This window comes from Vespa velutina, chromosome 12 (genome assembly GCF_912470025.1).
Source record: "Vespa velutina chromosome 12, iVesVel2.1, whole genome shotgun sequence".
Lineage (NCBI taxonomy): Eukaryota > Metazoa > Arthropoda > Insecta > Hymenoptera > Vespidae > Vespa > Vespa velutina.
In genome coordinates this window covers 895922-916501 of record NC_062199.1, presented here as the reverse complement: position 1 = coordinate 916501, position 20580 = coordinate 895922, and the positions used below count along the sequence as shown (strand labels likewise).

At 39.1% G+C, this 20580-nt stretch overlaps 2 protein-coding genes and 1 long non-coding RNA gene across 5 annotated transcripts in view; 2 read left to right on the top strand and 1 right to left on the bottom strand.

Moving 5' to 3' along the window:
• Positions 1–9252, bottom strand: part of LOC124953509 — a 34263-nt gene extending 25011 nt beyond the window's left edge. Inside the window, exon 1 of one of the 2 annotated variants that reach the window (XM_047505023.1) lies at positions 9011–9252. In XM_047505023.1, the coding sequence (XP_047360979.1) occupies positions 9011–9079 (69 nt within the window). In that variant the 5' untranslated portion in view covers positions 9080–9252. The remainder of the gene's footprint in view (positions 1–9010) is intronic. The other variant, XM_047505021.1, reaches the window with a different exon arrangement.
• LOC124953508 (lateral signaling target protein 2 homolog) lies at positions 663–19189 on the top strand. 2 transcript variants are annotated; one of them, XM_047505020.1, is made up of 5 exons: positions 663–3943; positions 5172–5427; positions 7703–8013; positions 16232–16528; positions 16728–19189. In XM_047505020.1, the coding sequence occupies exons 1-5, from the start codon at positions 3553–3555 to the stop codon at positions 16802–16804; spliced, it is 1332 nt and encodes a 443-aa protein (XP_047360976.1). In that variant the 5' UTR covers positions 663–3552; the 3' UTR covers positions 16805–19189. The 2 variants fall into 2 exon arrangements, with proteins under 2 accessions (XP_047360976.1, XP_047360975.1); XM_047505019.1 differs by lacking the exon at positions 16232–16528 and having other exon boundaries at positions 689–3943.
• On the top strand, positions 8585–15901 carry LOC124953510. The gene is made up of 3 exons (XR_007102246.1): positions 8585–9645; positions 15479–15705; positions 15766–15901. It is a non-coding gene; the product is annotated as an uncharacterized LOC124953510 (long non-coding RNA).
• Positions 19190–20580: the final 1391 nt, after the last annotated feature.

Genomic DNA, 20580 nt, shown 5'->3' with positions numbered 1-20580 from the left:
AAAACAATGCGAATGCCGCAGTACCAGGACTCTGTAATCTGCATATACATATAGATACACGTACAGACGTAAAAAAAAGCCACGAAGAAAGAGTATTTTTGATCATTAACAAAGAACCACTCGAAAATTCAGGACCAGCTTGAAAACTGGCGCGGATCCATCGAGGGTAAAAGCCCACTACGGTTTCTGTAACGCGTTGATCGTTTAAATTCTAATCATATCCGGTTGGTATATTCATCCCATGCAGCTTTGCTACGTAATAGACGACAATAGTTCTCGTTCATTTGCAATCGAAGAAGCGACTTTACCGCTTCGATCGATCGAGCGTACGGTCATATGTACGTACGTACATGCATACGATAATATGAGTATATATCTTTAGTGAAATCGTATGCGGCAAGGGTGATAAGGGAGAAAAGTAACTAGCAGAAGGAAAACAATGAGGTTTTGGCGAGAGAGAGAGAGAGAGAGAGAGAGAGAGAGAGAGAGAGAGAGAGGGGGAGGGAACGTGCAGAGAGCTTTTCTTTTACGCTCGACGGCAACCTCCTTTGCGTCGGTAGGTGGATGAAAATGACGAGGAGGTGGTGATGGTGGTGGTGGTGGCATTGGCAGTAGTGGTGGACGATGTAGGGTGAAATGTGGAGGTGGTAGAGATGGTAGGCAAGCGGTTGTTGGAAGGGGTGCTTGTATAAGGGGTGGGGAAGAACTGAACGCATCCCTGCCAGAGCGGCTACCTGCCCACCGAGCGAGCCTGTCTGCTACACGACGCTACTCTCCCCAGTATTCGGCCGATCGCTAGTACTCGCGCACGCAAATCCCTTCGTCGTGACGCGTGACGGTCTTTACTTTCATTTTCGTATAGAGATAACTTTATCCAGTTGTAACCAACAACGTATTACAGCGTGTAAATATATTACGTGTGTCTTTAGGATCATTGCAGACTACCTTTCTCTTTCTTCCTTTTCGCTTAAATTTCATTTAGTTAAATTTCGCGCGATATGCGAGAGGAAGAAACCGCGTGTGACGCTTCGTCGCGCCGCAGTGACCTTCCGAAAACCCTTCGAAGACTTCTCGAGAGCAGGACACCCGCGTGAATTTCCTCTTTACCTTTCCACGATTCGTTCTCATCCTCTCTTAAGTTTTTTTCGTCACGAGCTACTGCCCACCGCAACTTCTGCGCGGCCTGCAATGTGTACAACGACTTTCGGGCTAGCTCAAGCCATACGCTCTTGACCCGTTCCACTCAACTCTCTCAAAAGCCTCCCCTACGATCATCTCGTTCTTTTTCTCCCTTTGTTTCTTTCTTCTCCTCTCTCTCTCTCTCTCTCTCTCTCTCTCTTTCTCTCTCTCTTTCTTCCTTTTTTTATACTTCTACATTTCACACCCTAAACGACCGACTTTCTAAAGTTTATATCGAGATCGACGAACTTGTGACACTTCCCTCTCTCTCTCTCTCTCTCTCTCTCTCTCTCTCTCTCTCTCTCTCTCTCTCTCTCTCTCTCCCTCCCTCTCTCTCCCTCTCTCTCTAATTATCTTTAATAGGAGAGCTTTTTAAATCTCGGCCAAGCAGAAGATAAACCTACTCGGACATCACCTGAATTTTTTAAGAACAAGAGACAACACGGTGAAGATACTTTTTAGAGAAAGGGCGAAAACAACTTTCTTTCTTTCTTTACAAGTACTTTACCATCGCTCTCAAGAGAAATGACATCATCAAGGAGAGAAGAAAAGTTTCCGGATTTCTGACGAGTCGTCAATAGCCTATATACAAAAGAGAAATTTTTATTTACTTCTCTTCTCCCATCTACCTTGTCTCTTATATCGCAAAAGTATAAGCAAGAGTAGGCGAATAATAGGACCACCCGCGACAATCGGAGTTCTCTCTCCTCCTCATCCTCCTCCTCCTCCTCCTACTCTTCCTTATTTTTCTTTATGATTTAAGACTCCTTTCATCGCGACAAGCGGCCTGGTTTGATTTACGAGCAATCTAATCGATGAGAGCACCAAACGATCCTGTTGCGCTTTACATGCTATAAGAAAACGGAGTCAGTGGAACTCCTGAAAAAGATCGTTGTAACATCAATCACGCAAGTTAGAACGGAACGTGAGATGAATCGGGCTGCTATCTCCCACGCTTCCTTTTTCTCTCGGCTTTTGGTAGAACGATTTGAGAGTGGAACTAAAACCCCTAGAAAAAGATAGTGCAAACTATTGAGGAACTGTCCTATCGAGGCTTGACCTTGTCCGTCTTAACAGAGTTCGTACGAAGGAATGGCTGGAGCTAGCCAAAGTTGATTTGAAATATCAAAGAATCAGTGTTGTAGAGTTTACACCTGATGGTGGTTTAGGGTAACCTGGCTTCCCTCGGCCCTTGCCTTCAAACGACCAGAAGGACAAAGAGAATAAGGAGGAGAACGAGGTGTCTCGGCCGGGTCCGGCTACTTGAAGGTGGTATGGCTACGAGTCCCGTAGAAAGGAGGAACGAGGTCGTTAGCTGTTACGCGAGAGACTAGGAAGGGTCGAGGGAAGTTGGCCGGGCAAAAACAAGCTTATACACCGCCGTCTCTTCTCGGCGCGCGCTTCTCATTCTCTTAGCTCCCTCGTAACTTCGGTTTAAGTCTTCACTTCGTGTAATACATAAATATACCATGTGGTATGATGGTCGATCAAAAAAACTCGAGTTACATACTACACCCTCGATTCCCTTCGTTGGTTTGACAAGCGTAAAGAATGGATGAATCGGTATTTCAGGCCGATAATTGAAAAACCGAAGGTCTCCTAGCCTCCTCTCTAGAATTTCCATGAGGAGTATTATATGACCAATAACGTAAAGCACGAACTTATAGAAACGGTACTAACGAAGCTCGCTGACGAATTCTCTTTGCAAAGAGTTTGTTTTTTTTTTTTTTTTTTTTTCGAAAAAGATTCGAGAGAAGTGGAAGGACGAGATAAAAAATGAAAAAGTCCTGATCGAACGTTTCGCGCTCGAAGGTAGTTTGAACCCCATGCCATATGGTACGAGTCTTCAGCCCGAGGTCATCATCGATTAATTCGTTGGAAAAGGCAGAAACAAACGTTATCGCCAAAACGATTCGATCATCATGGAGATGGAAATTCGTTGCCCGTCACTGCCGCGTATGACATCCTGTGGCCGAGGGAACGAGCTCTCCGAAAACGTGCTATGTACGATCGATCGAGCGATTTTCACGATCAGATAATATCGTTTGGCTGCTCCGTACAAAAGGGACAGATTTTCACGTATACAGAAAATTCAGGGACGATAGATTTTCTCTCAGGGTAATGTAGAATTGACATTTTATTTTATTGGGATATGGCAAACGGACTGCGTTTTGAAATGGTCCTATATATCAAGGAACTTAATCGCTATCACGATCGTGGAATACCATAATCGTTCCGGTAGCTCGTCACTTGGACAAATAACGAAACGCCGGGAGAAATGATGAAAAGAGGATAAAGACGGAATAGTCGGCTTCTTAAAAAGTAGTCATCATCGAGGGTGGGAAGCGTAATGCACCAAATTTAGGTGGAGAGATGACGGTGATGCCGTCGACTTCCGATGTCGCTGACAAGGCAGTCTCAACAAACGATGGTAGCGGAGGCGTGGAGGTGGCACGTCTCGAAGCCGTCCTCGCTGCTCTGGTGGAAACAAAGGTGGAGGCGATGAAGGCATCATCGACGCTCGGCAGACGTTCAGGCAGTGCACCAACCAGTCCGCGTCGTCCGAGATTAACCTCGACCTCCACGGCCTCCTCGTCGCTGAATCATCATCATCAACATCATCACCAACATAGAAGGAAGAGTCATCATCACCATCATCACCATCATCCCCACCACCATCATCATCGCCGTAGACGACACGATTCAGCTCCTTGCGATTACATCGATGATTCAATGACTCATCATCAACACAAATCACATCATGGTGAGTCTTCTTCTTCCTACAAGAAGAATCCACATTTCCCTGTTTTAATCTCGTAATACGTATTTCGTAAGTACGTACGAGGAAAGAGTTTGAAGAAACAAACGTTTGTAATACCATACAGAAGAATCAAAACTACGTTCAAGGAATTTTCATTGGAAGAAAGATCAATACGATTAACCAGAAATAGCACGTAAGAAAGTTCGAGGACCCTTTACTACGTACTTTTTCAACAAAAGCATCGAGTAACAGTATAAAAATAATCGTGTACAAGGGTATCAAGTCTTTAGTAAAAATAAGCAAAATAGAAACTTGTACAAGTCGATCGACAATCGAAGCGAGAGAGAGAGAGAGAGAGAGAGAGAGAGAGAGAGAGAGAGAGAGAGTTCTCATAACACTGCAATGTAACAAAGATAAAAAAACATGGGTAGAAACGTGATATAGGATATATATGCATTCAATCGTTGTACTAATTTTCACCTCAAAACCTGGCGTATGAAACTCCCCCCTCTCTGTCTCTCTCTCTCTCTCTCTCTCTCGCTCTCTCGTTCTCTTTGATAAGCTACTACGCTAGGAGACACGTCAGTACCAAAGTTAATCAATTGCATGAAATTTACATGCGTATCCTATGCGGGAAGCCAGCTATGAAGTTGATATTCGATCGCGCAACCACTCCGTTAACTTATCCTACCCTCTAGTCACTCGATACCGCTCGTGAAATTCTGCGGATTTAACCATTGGAAACGGAGTAAATATTTTTCATTTCTCGTTTATTAGTAAACGATTTATTAATAAATCATCGTTTTTATAAAATTGTTCATTGTCGCGTTAATAGGCCCTACGTGTGTATTTTTTAAACGATCTAAAGAACGTGAATGCTTCTTTCTTTATTCATCGGCAAAATGATAATTAACAGAAATTCATTAATGACGTTCACGCGATGGAATTCGGTGAATTAAAAATACCCACAGTAGTTTATGATATCGATGGCGTATTTCCTCTCCCTTTTAATTAACGTCTAATCGATTTTAATTAACGCTTAATCGATTGTGTTCAATATAAATGCGAACGAACGAGTATTAGTTAGGTTGTCCGTTCGATTTCGCGACGATGTAAATCGATAGATAATTTGGGCCACCTGAATTTTCGAATAAATAAAATCGTGTCCCATCGTAAAAATGATAATTTCGATGAGAAATAAAAATGAAATTCGATCGCTTTTTGCTTTTAGGTAAAGGAAGACGAAGAGCTTCGGAGAGTCCACGAAGTCCACGGAAGAAACGCAGGCATTCGAAGAGTCCTCGTGTTCTTCAAAGTGCCGATATTCAAGCCGGTCTCGAAGCGCGTCTCGAACTCCTTGACATGAACGGCGAACAAGATCTGGCATTGATAAATTTTGAAAGGACAAGAGAGGCTCTTAGCGACTCCTGCGAGTATCCGCGGCTGCACCGAAGTGCCTGCTACTTTTCCCAAAGCACAGCTCAATTGTAAGTCTACAACGCGTTCGCTCCTCCTTATTTTTCCCCGGACCGCTTTTGAAAAGGTCTACTAATGTAGCTCCGGTATGTTCCATTCACGTTAAGTCAACGAACACGATGCGAATTCGCTATAGCTCTTTGACACTTTTTTAATGACTCGCCGAGTTTGAAAAAAACAAACATACTCTCCTTTGCATTAGACATCTTCCTTTCTATAAGTCTACCTTAAGTATAAATCTCCGAGCATTTCGAAGAAACAAGGATGCCTTTTAAAAAGTGGGTCATGCATGGCTGGAAAAGTTCGTCGATGCTCATCTCTTCGCAGTCAGTTTCGAATGATGATGTTTCGGTCGGGAAGCTGAACGATCCTCCGAATAAAGGAGGAACCTTGTTCGACCGTGTAATGAAACTACGCCGCTCGGAAAGAGATAGCTAGCTTTGAAGGATGAGAGGTAGAAGAGGGTGCAAGAGGTACTTGGAGGGATGGATGGTCCGATGATGATCACGGCGAGGACATCATCGAGCTCGGTCTTCTCTCTTCGACGCTTTTCATCCGTGAAACGTTCTCTAACTTTTCTCTATCGGTGGAAAGAGAGAGATAGCAAGTAGCGACCTTTATACTCATGACGTATGAGCTCAAACGCCCGAACGGCGCGCTATTCTTCGTTGTCCGGCTCAATTTTAAACCGAATCACTCGCCGTTCCTGTTAAAAGCGCTTTGATGTAGAACTCGGCTCCTATCTATTTTTCTTTCATTCTTCCTTCCTTTTCTTTCTTTTTATAAAGCACCATCTGTAGCGCTCGACGAACGAATGGAATGAAATTCTTTCTCGAAACTCGATAAAAAATTAATTGCACTCGAAAAGGCAATTTCCCATTTTCTAATCGATCGTTCTTTGATTAAATTTCAATTGTTTATAGGATTCGATTTCCTCGGTTATTACCATCAATTTCAGTCGAATTATGTTATAAGAAATTGATGAAAGTGACAGTCTTTGTTAGAAAGAAAAGAAAGAAATTTTTAACCGACGTGATATGGTTGCAGTATGTACAACGTAATGAAAAAGATCGATTAAATTATGCATGTATAGTACGAGGTTATCGTAGAAAATACTAGCTATCTGGGCTGTATTTCTTTGTCTGACTCTACGTCGACCCGTACCACTTGACGTAGTTTCTAAAGTAGCGATTCTTAACCCTGGCCATTGTCGACAAAGTCAAATCTGGGTCGGCTGAAAATGTTCATGAGAATTTCTATTTAGTACCATTCATTTTTCTTTCATTTCTCGATTTTTTTTTTCTTTTTTTTTTTTTTTTTTTTTTTTTTTTTTTTTTTTTTTTTTTTTTTTTGTTATTCTCGTTTCCGGAATATTCAACGAATCACGAATCAATTATGCAAGCAAAGTACAATGTTAACTATAAATTATGTAAGCTCTATATAGATTCTTTTTCTAGTATCGTTTTACAAAAAGATCGTTATCCCTTCGCCAGTCGTAAAATCATGACATGGTAACATCGCATAATGCATCATTTGTCGTAGGAAACGACCGCATTGCGCTTGATAACGGACGTCATCGCCTTTCACGAAGAATATTGTAGTTTTTAAAGCGTATCATGACCTTTACGTGTCTTGTTTTACTAGAATCGTCCTATGCGGAACGTCGAACGATTATTATGTACGACTTGCCTGCTGCTCTTTGTCATTTGTAATGGCATATAAAGGATTGCGAGAGTAGTGCTACAATGTGAATTTCGCAAATTGAAATGTCACTTCTTGTTAGAATGACATAAATACGTGAGGATCGTTACGTTACAGATGAATATTCCAGAAATAGATCGAACAAAGTCCAAGATCAGATGCTAGAAAATCTCATCCACGAGCTAAATATAAGCTAACGTTCTAACAATAGATCATTCGATTCCTCCTTCTCGTCTACTGAAACGACAGGAGTAAACATTAACCTGTCGAACAATGCAGACACATTCTGATCGATGGAGGTACTCGTACACCATTCGTCTTTCCCTTAGTCTTCACAATAATGCCGGTGAAGACCATGAAAATGGCTTATCATTTCTCATTCGTGAAAAGATCTAAGAACGAGGGCAAGCTTTAATTAAGAGGGTGTAAAAGGGTCTGGGGCTTCTCATTCAAAGGATGGGAGGGCAAGGATATAGAACTAACTAAAGAGACGCTATAAGAGTGTTATAAGAGAACTATGATTCGCCTCTGGCTTAACTCGTTTCTTCCGATACGAGCGTATTTTTAAGTAACGCGTGTTCGCAGGAAGATTCACTACGACGAGGACGAGGACTACTTGGCTTTGAACATAGCCGACGAGTTGGAAGAGGAAGAAACTCTGAGCGGTCCTGAAAAGATCGAGGAGCCCAGAGAGACTTATCACAGGCCACGAAAAAAGCGGAAGCGAAAGCGACGGCGAATCGAGTCCGTTGGACCCGAGGAAGAAATTGTTGATCCGGAGGAACTACCACCTCGTGCGAGGTGGACGATAGTTGCCACGGCTTGCCTACTTTTGGCTATGTCCTTGCTTCTGGTCGGTGTCACCCTCAGAATGGCACCGATCATCGACGACATGGGTAAGCTTATCGATAACGAGATCATAAATACTCTTACTTTACTTCAGATTTTTAACATGCGAAAGCTCTACGAATTACTCATTTCGTCAAATTCAAAATTCATCAAAAATTTCCTTGCCATTTTGTATAAGATGCATAATTGATTGAAAATTAATTGTGGCTCACGAATAATGAATGTTTCATCAAGAAGTTTCCGACAGACCAAAACTTTCCCTATATAACTTACCACGCTTACACTTCTAACGTTACTCGAACGACCAAACTGTTGGATGCTTCATTTCTGATATATCGAAATCCTATATCAGAAAAATCCAACAATTTTTTTGGATTGTAAACTTGAGAAAAAAAGCTCCACGATAAAAATATATTTGAGAGCTTAGTCATCGATCCTCCTCTTATGAAAGAAAGCTCACGGATTGGGAACATGAACAAGGAATTCATTTAAAAAGCATCAGAATGATTGCTCCAACTTCATAAAACATTTAAACCGCCCCGGAGGAAAACACCGGCCGAGATGAAACTGCAACGTCAATCTTCCAATACCAGTTGTCCTTGAGGTTCTCGCGATTCGTCGATAGAGGAGACGACTCGTTCGCTTTTATTCAGTCTGAACGAGGTAGCGACACCATCTACCGTCCAATGGATTAGATGTATTACTACTGAATCAAGAAGAAAAATCATTTCCTTCGTGATCTTCAGATAAGTCACACGTGAGGGTCTAATAAGTTGAACGAATTGAAGGAGTCAAGGAAACAATAGCTCTCTCTCTCTCTCTCTCTCTCTCTCTTTCTCTCTCTAAGTACTTTTCTAGTGGTTTTGAGAGTCGACACTTTTTGTTGAAACGTCGCGTTCCAGAAAAGGACCAGATAAAGGACAAAAAGGAAAGACTTTGTTGGCCAATTAACAGGCTTCCGCTGCAGTACGATAAAGTTCTTTCTTTAAACGAAGAGACGGAAAGAAAAAGAGAATAAAAATTTGGTGCGAAAGTAGTACCTACCATTTCGGTGGTTTTACATTGTGATCTCAGTATGTGCACATACACATCGCAGGTACAAACGGCGTACATGCAGCGTGTACGAGGTTGAGAGCGCTCCACGCCTCTAAATTAAAGGCGCACGTCTGCGAATCCTCCAGTCGGCCGTCGGATTTCCGTGGTAGAACCGCTTCGAGGTCGGCACTCCTGTGCTTTCCTCACTTCGAGAAGCTTTTCCAAACCAACCACTTGCTTTCCTCGTCTCTACGTTTTCCACCTCCTTCTCTCTCTCCCACCCTCTCTCCTTCTCTCTCTCTCTCTCTCTCTCCCTCTCCCTCCCTCCCTCCCTCTCTCTCTCTCTCTCTCTCTCTCTCTCTCTCTCTCTCTCTCTCTCTCTCTCTCTCTCTCTCTCTCTTGTGCGAAAAGTGTCTACAAAGTGTGTCGAGTTCGATATCCCTCGTGTCATCACGTCGAAACTCTTCGTCGTTTAAAGCAAAAGAATTTCTGTGAATTTCCTCGATATAATTTCTATTCTATCCTTTAGTACGTTCACTTTAAAGTGCGTGTTATTGTTTTATCAAGTCTTTTTTCTCCAACGAGAATTATCATCTTTCAATAGAAACAATTCGACCCGACGGATAAAACGTGTAGCTTTTCTTGTGAGTGTGCATTCATTTTGTAATACCAACTTGAAAATGTAAAGTCGACCCGGATAAAGTATTACCTTGCCTTAGCCCGTCGACATTTTTCAACGTTTGGAATATGAAAGGACGATCGTTTTTTCACAAAGATAAAATATTAATAACGTGGGAGGGAAGAATGCATTTTCTAGCAGCAGCTCGATGATCGCATTGCCTGGGAAAAAGTGCATATGAAATATTACGCAAGGGAAATAAATGCAGTTGCAATGAGTGCAGGATAGAGGAGCGTGAATTTTACGTAAAAAAATATTAATGGGAGGATCAGTGTGCTTTTTAGCTTTTTTCCTGTCACAACGTAAAAATAATTTATTTGCTCTGTAAAACGTAGCTCTCGACGTACGAACTTTCCTTTGCTCTCGTTAAAACGATGTGCTCCGTGATTGTATTTAATTATTCGTTAAGTTTATTGCACATTCAAAAACGACTTACAGTTTTTTGTTCAATACTTTAATCACATTAATATTTCGAGTCTACGTTCAACGTTGTAGCACATTGTCCCTATTGATTTTCATTCCCCTAAACTAGGGTCATTAATCTTTAGAGGCTTTTCAACTAGGTCATTATAGTTCATATGTCTTATGCTGTAACAGGTGTTCTCCATGGAATTACATAAACTTTTATAGATATTATTCAAAACTAATCAATAAATCTCGAAAGTTATATATCAGTGTCAATATTGTCAAGTTTGAGAAAATGAATTATTTTTCTTTTCTTTGTTTTTTTTTTTTTTTTTTTTTTTTTTTTATTTTTTTTTTTTTTTCTTTCTTTTTTCTTTAGAGACAATTTGAAAGGATAACATAGCCTATCGAGGATTTTATTTACGCAGACGAATGGAGTCATAATAAATATTGTCGAAACTTTTTGCAGTTCGTCTACTACGTTTCCGTAATATCTCTAATTATAGGAACTCTCGATATCCGAGAGGCAAAAATAGGAATAAGTTGTTGAGTAAGGCAGGTCAGGATCGTTAACTTTTTTTTTACGAGTTAAAAGAACCTATCAAATAACGACGATAAAAGTAAACGAGAAGCTTCGATGAATTCAAGGTAACTCTTGAAGATTCATCTCCGGTGTAAAACTCATCGTTATTATCCGGAATTCACGATCGTTGATTATACGCAAACGAGTGATCTTTTTTATTGTTCTTGCTAACAACAAATGATTACACTTTCTACGAAAGTTCAATCCCGCATTTGTTGAGAGAACAAAGATACGATCCTTTGTCCGAAAACTTTTATCGACTAGGTTCATTATATTTTCCCTCGACATAACGTGTCCGTCGATCTTTCGATCCACGCATATCTTCATTTCTAAATATAATCAAGAATTTTAAAGGCACTGCGAAATTTTTATTCCTTGCCTTTGTGCAGACGATGTACCTACATAAGACAATCGATGGAAATGAGAGACAGTTTTATAGCTTGACTCGACTGAACTGCGTCATAGTCCGTAAATTTTTCAACTTTTCGTTTACTCTCGGAAACTTCGATTATAAAGCGTTTAACTTCCGAGAAACTTCTTCGTTGTCAGCGGGCCAGCGTCGCCAGTGAACTCATATTTAACACGGATAAGACAGAGAACTCGTTTGGTGAAAACGTTTGATTATAACGTCTCGCCTCTATTCTCCATTCCCCTGCTAACAATGATTATAAGCTTTTATAAGAATCGGGTCAAGTATGGACGGAGGCAGATCTGATTTCCTTCGACGCTTTTCAATTTCGACGTAGGCCATTAAAAAGGCGAATATAGATCGGTCTCATCGTTCTTGATATTTAGCCGGATTCACGATGGCATTCTCTACTTTTTAAACATCTGGCTTGTAAACCCATTGAAAGTCCGTTTCTCCTTGTAAATTTTTGCAAAAAATTACAAAAAATGAGAATAATAATAGGATATTCATCAACATCTGCATAATATGGATGTGTTCGGGAATTATTGTTTACTATATTAAGAAACAGGAAAATTAGTGTATTGTATAAATAATTGGTTAACTTCGTAAAGGTAAATTTATTCAACTAATGAACAAAAAGATGTACTTGAAATTCCATGACAATTCCGTTTTGAAAATTAGCTAGTCTCATTGCTCGTTTCGTTTGACTATAAATTCGAAGAAAATTGTCTCTTGTTCTCGTTAAAAATGTAAGCGTAGAAATACGTGGTTCATCTTTTCTAAGAGCTTTCCTTCGTTGAATCTTTTACCGGAGGTCAAGGAAAATTTAACGTTTTAATTAATCTCTTTTCCTATCAAATTTTCGATACTTTTTATCATTTACGAGACTTTAGGTTCGTCGGGTCACGTAGACTCCACATTTATATTCTTAGAATGAGACAAATTTGAAGGCACTAAATCATCGGAAGATCGAAGTAAATTCGATCTTCTCCTATACGATCTTGTTAACGATGTAAGAGTCATTCCGCTTGTTTAATTCATCTTTCATCTGATTTCCTCTCATCGAGTGAACTTTTAGAAATCGAATGAAAAATATAAGGACGCGTTATCGTCAATCCATTACTGATTCCACAGAGAGGGCGATTTATTTCTCGGAAATGTGAAATTGTGTTTACGCTGAGAGAAATCTAATTATAGGTCAGAAGTTCGAATTAAGATAGAATTTTCTTTCTCTCTCGTTTTCTCCCTCGTCGAAAGAGAAGTCTGAAGAAGACAGTTTTATGTGTACGTTTATTAAAAGAACAACCTGTTTATATCTTTCCAAAGCGAGCAGAAAATAGAACGCCCGTGTCGATCATATTGGGATCTTCCAATCTTCTCTTTACTCGGGAAAGGATCATAAAAAGTATTTCCCTTTATGTCACATCGTATCAAATTCAAAATGCAATATTTCGATCAAGTTTGCCTCGATTTCTTTCGCGTATCGTCGCGTTTGAACTTGCTCCTAGCACTTTTCCCGCGATCAAATACCAGATGGCATTCGTCTTAGCTCGTTCAAAAGTTTTCATCGTTTCGAAGCGTTAAAATCGAAGAGTAATAATTTTCGATGGAACATCGACGAATCCTTTCTCTCCGTTTCGATTTCCTAAAGGAAAAGCAGATCTCCAATGGCAGAAGTCGGAGGTCGTCGTATTCGATCCAAGTCAGCCAGCTGATGTGAATGCAATTGGAAAATCGGCTGTGGTTCACTATAATATGGATCGATGCACTTCCGTCTGCATTTCATGCGGTCATATCACCTGTTACGCCTGTCATTCGCTTTTCCCCATTTCCCGAACACCGTAGTCATTATTATGCGAATGTCCTTATACCGTTGAGAGCTGGTATATGCTAATATTGGTAACAAGTACACGAGTACTATCGATTATCGATATCTAACGTCTCTTCGTAGACGAGATCAGCATGGGTGAACGCTAACCACTTTGAAATTTCGGCTTGCCCGTAATTTATCTTTTGATATCTATTAAAACGGATAAAGCACATTTCCTTTTCTCGAAGCTTGATTAAAGGTATAGCTCTGAAAAAAATTCCTTCGCGAAGAATGGATAAGCGAATCTTCATCTTTCTTTCACGACGAAAACCTAGAGTAACAAACGTTAACGCCGAAAGTCATAAATTCTGGCTAAGTTATTTGAATAACGTATTTCCACTTTAGTCTTTATGGTAATTTTTTCCGTGACAGAACTTTGCATTTTTCCCGGAGAACGAGCTGGAAATTCTCCCATGAGCTTCCATGAGTACACCACAGAAAAATTTGCAGCCAGTTACCTACGTCAAACCGATTTAACTCCGATCGAATTAACATCCACCTCTTTCTCTCTACATCTCCTCCTTTTTTTTCCTTCTTCTTCTTCTTCCTACACAAATAGAGGAAATCGCTTGAACCAACTATATCCTGGAAAACCGTGTTGCCTTTAACCAATGTATATTCATTAAATCTCGAACTTGGTTATAAAAGATGCTTTTACGAGGACTAATTTAACAATCTATAGCTTCTGTTTCATCTCACGAATTTTAAAATTACCGAATTTCATCGCCGAATTACCATCTCTAATATAATTTGCTGACATCTCGTCTTATGCCGAAAACACCAATATCCATCCATAGAATCAATTAAATTCGACTTCCTCAGCGGACTGCCAATTTCCCAGATCGAACGTGCACACATCGAACATGCTAGCCAATAAAGCAAACCGTACGAGTTGTGCCAAGGAAATTGAATTTCCGAAATTATACCTCCGTTCACGATATCATCGTCTACGCTCACCTGTTGTACTCTTAACAGGACAATCAGATTTTCATCGTGAAAGATCGATAACTAATTCGATCGATTATTCCACCTTCTTTCTTGAATTCCTCGAATCGTACTATAAATCCATCCTGTACGATCTTAAATCGATTATCGGATTACTTTCAAAATGTTTTTCCACTCAACAATCATTTCTTTGAATGTTAATTACTTTTCACTTTCTCGCAAGTATAAAATTCATTGATAATATCCGCGAAAAAATTAGATTTTAAGAGAGCTCTCACAGAGCATCCTCAGCTCTCTTCCTACATTTTTGCGGTTATCGAAGTAATTTCGCTCGTATCTATCGGCTCGAGTTTCTCGGCGAAGTAAGTATATTTATCGACGTGCACGTAGAACGTGAGCGCGCGCACATTATGCTGTTCGTGCATTATATACCGGCCCACGAGGGCAGACACGCGCGCGCATACGCGCGCACACACACACACACACACGTGAAAACGCGGTCGAGGCGAGGAAAAAGAGACATGGAAAGCGGATCGGTGGCCTACTAGATCCTAGTCGCTAAAAATACACGTCGCAATATACTCAAGGGTGACGTCTACCACCTAGACTTGACGTTTCAGCTCTTCTTGCTGTATACTTTCGTTTCTTCTTCCTCATTCTACCATTTGGAAAAGCGCAATCCTTTTCCAGCTGGCGCTGCTCAATGGCAGCCTTGTTATTCGGAAGTGCTTCATTCTTGCTTCCGCTTTTCGCCATTATCAACTCTTTGCGTTACCATTACTGATTCGCTCTTGCTCTCTCTCTCTCTCTCTCTCTCTCTCTCTCTCAGGCTGTTTGCATAGGAAGTTTGTTGCTACAAGATATCTGGAACGTCACAACGGAGCATGAATAACAAATCGTCGAGTTCGTTAAATACAAGCATAATGCTCGCATAATCGATCTTGTTATCGATCAACCAAGAAAGTTTCTCGTTCCGAGGTATCCTTGAAAATTCACGAACAGCAATGATTTAATTTTAGTAATCATCTCTGTTCTACTTCTTGGAGTTTAAGGAAAACAGCAAGTGTAAATATTTCAGGCTTAAAGATCGAATTAATGATCGTAGGCTGGTCTTGTTCGTAAAAGCGTAAAATGCGACGCAAACAGGTGCTACGATTAAATTTGTTGAAAAAAGAATTCTAATTAAATATCATAATTTGTGTTATTAATATCGTGTGAATCTGAGGAATGAATTCTATAGAGCATCTTCTGAAAGGGATTCCTCGTAAAACTTCTAATTACCGACGGACGAACCTAACGAGCGAGGATATTAATGAAAATATTCTTTCGAGCATTGAACTCAAGGATGTTCCTTGCAGATTCCATTAGAAAAAATTTCAAGAAATACGCGAAATAAATCTTTCAAAGTCCCATGTGAAAAACGATCGAACTGAACACCAAGTGTTCCCTGCAAACTAGCTTAGTCCGAATAACCTACATATAGTCGTCGGGTCGATCGGCTTTAATCACCCTTTACAACGAGGCAAAAATAACTTTTTAAACATTTATTATGCGCTCTTCTTTTTTTTTTTCCCACGATCCTAAAGGAATTTCAGAAGTTTGCAACATTTTCGAGATGGCAAAGCGTTAAGCTTGACGTAGCAAAAATAATCTCGTTAGAAATTTCTTGGAAAGTGAGCAAGTGAACGTATCAATGATCTTACTTTGTTGACGCGTGATTCATCTTTAGAAAATAAATTTCTATAACGCGAATGATAAATTGAGAGACGCGCCAGACAGTGCTGTGAAAGTTTACACGTGAATTTTTGCTAAGGTAAGAATGATGCTGAAAATGATAGTGACAAACAACTAAAACTATGAAGTCTAATTCAAGAGAAAGTCGCATACGACGCCCTTCCGGCACCTTTTCCGAAAGGGTAATATTTTACGTGGACGATTTAACGACGGAGAACTGTCAAAGCTCAACACCAGAGCTCTATCATCGTCCGGAAAGCTCATACAGTCCTTATCGATCGAGTTCCGATTGCCTTCGGCTGGACGATCGTTCAGCCTTGTATCCACCGGCTCCAGACAATATCTGTTTAGAACTGGACGATCGTTTCACACTTTCCCTACCAATAAAAGGCGAGAAACCTCGTCGAAACTCCACTTGTTCCGGCACTAATAGACGTTTGTCGCACAATTCAGAAGTGGAAACTCGTTCGAGTCGACGTTCCAGCGTTCACTCTGGCCATTCTAGGATCAACAGCTCTGGTAGGCCGACTCCTTTAGGTAGGATAATATTTTTTCAACAAGAGAAAATAATTCTTGAAATTCCCTACGAACAAATGATTCTTCAGGAGATGGAAGAAGAGCAAGCGTGTCGAAGAAGAACAGACCACGCAGAAGTGGGACAACGCGACGAAAGGACTCGGTTCGTCCTGCCAGAACAGAAGCCAAGGACGCAAGAAAAGTCCTGGAAAATGAACAAGATAACGAACAGACAAGGCGCCATCGTAGAGTAGCCATGATCGTTCTGGGAACGTTCTTGTTTCTTTTGGCTGCCTCGGTTCTCGTAGTCGTCGTCACTTTGACTCATAGTTCCTTTCACAGCCCTCCTACAGGCTCCAAGGAGTTAATCAAACATCGTGCACAACGTAAATCATTGGACTAATTTAGTCTTGAGATTCATTTTCGAAGAGCTTTCGCGTTTAACATCTTCTTTTTTTTTTTTTTTATTTGTTCTATATTTATATCTTAACAAAAATGACACGAGTCCTTTAAAAGCAAAAAGATGATAACGAAATCCTTTAGTTACAATCCCGTTGGCGGTTAAGAACATTTTTATTGTTCCAGTTCGCAAAGAGAACGAAGAGTTGCTAAACTCCCTGAACAGGGACTTTGTGCCAGCTAACGCAACGGCATCTCCCTAAGGGCTACGATTTCCAAGACGAAGGATGTATCCTGTTAGCTTTCGAAGGTTTTCAACCAACATCACGCTTCGTCGAGAAATTCGACAAAGATTTTTCAGTGAAGATACGTTCATAATACGTATGGTGGTATATTTTAAACGGCCGTAGGCCTTCCTCATTTCGAGTAACGACCAATGAACGTTTTCTCACATCTTTCTTCTGATCTCTCTACTTTTCAATTTCTCTACTTTTGTCATAGCTGCTTCAAAGAGAAATCCCACGCAAAGTTTAATTATTGAGATCGGTGGTAATGCCAGGTAATATCGATCGATTCCATAGATAGTCAGCAAGTTTACTAATTAGGTTTACTTAATTAGTCCCGACATCGAGATATTGTTTTCAAAGTACTGTTCGAGTTTTAGCAGTAAGTAACACGTTATCGATAGTTAATAATGCAATCAGCGGGAAAGGAGGAAACTTTGAATTGGTCGATTTCGCGAAGTCGAAGAAGGAATCAGCAACGGAGATATATATACATACATATATATATATATACATATGTGTGTGTGTGTGTGTGTATATATTTCAAGTTGTCACTAATATTTATCGACGATGTTAAATGTCGTTCCTGTGAGAACGCACAGGAATCGAATTGGCAGTAACTACTGCTTGTTGTGATCTACAAATTTTGGATCGTTATTGTTGTTGGTACAGCGAATGTTGATAGGGTCCTTGCACTTTCTAAATTTTCTCGGCGAATTCCACCTCGTGGATTGTTTTATAAACATTGTTTCAGAAAGAATTTGCAAAGACACGACTCGACAATCGTTCGCATACCGAATGCCGACAACGAAAGAATTAGTTAAACTCTAGTCACGAGGATCGCTGTTGAGAGTCATTCGGAATAAAAAGGATCGAGAGCAGAAATATTTCGAATAAGAATTTTTCAGATAAATTAATCGACGTGAAAAAAAGATTCGAATCTCGATCCTTCTATACTTGGATGCGTTCTTGGTTAGATTTTATCGATCGATCAATAGCTTCACGTACGATGTATAGAGAGCCATGTAAATAAAATGTTCATTATTGTCTGTCGTGATCGTAAGAATTAAAAAGAATAAGAAGAAAAAAACTAGCGACGAGGATAAAAAGCCAAAATTATTGTTGTCAATTGTTTGTATGATATAAAATTATTATTGTCTTGTAGAGCATATACGATCGCGTATATTGAGATTTAGCCTGTATAACTTTAGCAATTAAGAAAGGATCGCAAGCGATCGATTTACAGCTCCTTTTTTTAGTGATCCGATTCTTCGCCGGACCGACGGATCGATCGGTCTCGAACTCAAAATTGAATTGGTTTTTATGACAACGGATATATACCAAAGCAAAGACACTCGCAATTATTAATCGACATTGCTTCGTTACAAACTCAGGAAGATCTTTAACGACATGTTAATCGATCATTCGTCTCTGAAATAAAACAAAAAAAAAAATATCTCATCAGAAGAAAAGAAAAACATTCTTCACAAGTGGCAGGTATTTTGTTAAATCGTAACGTCTTGACAACTTACTCGAATCTTTATAAAATTAATCTTTGCCTCGTTTCCAACATTATTCGCATCGATTGAAAAGAAGGAGAGAGAGAGATAGAGAGAGAGAGAGAAATTGCAAAGTGCTCTCTAAATCGGAAGATTAACTTCTGAATACCACTATTTTACACTATACTCGATTGAACGATGGATGGATGAATGGGGACCGGATCAGGCATGTTAATTAATTGGCCAAGATAATTAGTAGTGCAAACTGCACACGTTCAAAGGAAGATTATGATGATCTACGAGCGACGTTCGTCAAGCGTGTATATTTTGCATTTGTATTTTATTTTTTTGGCCAACTATTAATAATATACGGTTGGACGTTGTAACGTCTGATTTAACGAAAGAAGAAAAAGAGAGAAAGTTACATATATTTTCTTTTTTTTTTTTTTTGTTTTTCTTTTCAATTATCTTCAAGAAATCCTAGAAAATCTTCTACAAACCTTTCGTTTTCTCTCTTTCCTTTCTGACACTATTCACGCTATATAAAAGATAGCAAACAATGTATCCTTTAACTTCGTAACTATAGTTAGTCTCATAAATCGATTGGCCTAACGTGAAAAGAGAATAACTTTTACCAAGGAAAAAATAAGGAAAAGAAATGAAGTAAACACGAGATATACACCGTACAATCGTAACTTTATACGAATTCTAAATTAAGATCTTTAACTTTCATTGGGTGTGTTCACCGTAGTGACGTAGACTGCCGTCACTCTCGATTTTAACGTTCTCTGTTAAACGTTACAAACGTGTAAGGAAGGAATCGAGGAGTGAAAGAAAAAAAAAAAAAAAAAAGGAAAAAAAGGGCAAGAGAACCTCGTACGCGCTACTTGAGAATATTTTAAAGACATAAATCGGCTTCATATAATTATAATTATAGTAATAATAATAGTAATAATAATAATAATAATAACAATAATAATAATAATAATAATAATAATAATAATATTATTATTATTATTATTATTATTATTATTATTATTATTGAAATAACGTTAATGATAATGAGATAGTAATGATAATAGCGATAATAATATTAACACAATACTAAAAAGAAGAACAAATAACAATAACAATAATATTAATGATAACGATAAATGCTTTTACGTGCAACTTTGGCAAGCGATTTAACGAGCACACTTTTTAAGGGAAATTTCGTGAGTGCACTCTGGCCTCTATGTCCGATAAGTTATCTTCGATTAGGAAGAGAAATGAAGTCGAAGATAGTAAAGTCTTACGTTATAATCTATTGTAGTGAGAGATTCCTTTCACTGAGATATTTATAATAGTACCATAGAATAAATGAAACACTGAAGCGTCCGATGAGAAATAAAATGCAAAGAGTATATGTGATAAGTATGTGCGATAAGTAAAAAGCAAAATGTTTTTTCTTGACAATCACACTCCAGAATGAATGAGCGTCTGTTTGTGTATGCGTGTATATGTATGTTCATAGAGACTTTTTGTGGAAATGTTTTTAAGGGACATCCAAAGGAAAAAGGTAACTTAAAACTTAATTGCCTGTCTTTACTACGTCTCTTTATATAAACTTGAGAACAAATTATAATAGCCAAATTCCGAGCTTCCTTCACTTTCGTCTTCCCATATCGAAAAGAATTAGAATTCTATGCTTACTTGTATTAAAAAATAATCGATACGTTTTAGATCGCGTCGAACGATCAAAGAGAAATATTTTGCAAAGTTATTCTACTATTTAAAAGGCATTAACTCTTTTCAACTCTTCTCTACTTCGACAAATCTTAGGAAGAATTCGTTATTTATTTCTTTTTTCGCAATTAGAAACATATATTTTGTAGAAATTTCGTCGACGATGAACGAACGTTTTAGTAAGATGAAAGAAATGCTTTTTCAGGGGGGTGCGTATCCAGTCGTGAACGAAATAAGAAATAAGATCGTAAGAGAGAGAGAGAGAGAGAGAGAGAGAGAAAATTAGATGCAAGGTCGCTCAAGTGAGAACAAGTTCCAGAGGCATAACAAAAAAAAAGAAAAAAATACACGAAGAATTTTAATAATAATTTCGAATAAAACAGTGGTGTGTATAATAAATGACGTTACGAGATGTTAATGAGTGAAATATTAAAATTTATGTTTCTATATTGTAATAACATTTATGTATAACGGTTATTATAATGCAAGAATATAAATATTAATTGTCCAGTTGATGAATGCTTCCACTTT

Bases quoted from the DNA above. Each gene is read 5' to 3' on its own strand.
- LOC124953508 (XM_047505020.1), top strand. From the start codon at position 3,553: ATGACGGTGATGCCGTCGACTTCCGATGTCGCTGACAAGGCAGTCTCA. The intron at 3,944-5,171 runs GTGAGTCTTCTT...TTTTGCTTTTAG, and splicing joins TCAACACAAATCACATCATG to GTAAAGGAAGACGAAGAGCT. The intron at 16,529-16,727 runs GTAAATCATTGG...TTATTGTTCCAG, and splicing joins AATCAAACATCGTGCACAAC to TTCGCAAAGAGAACGAAGAG.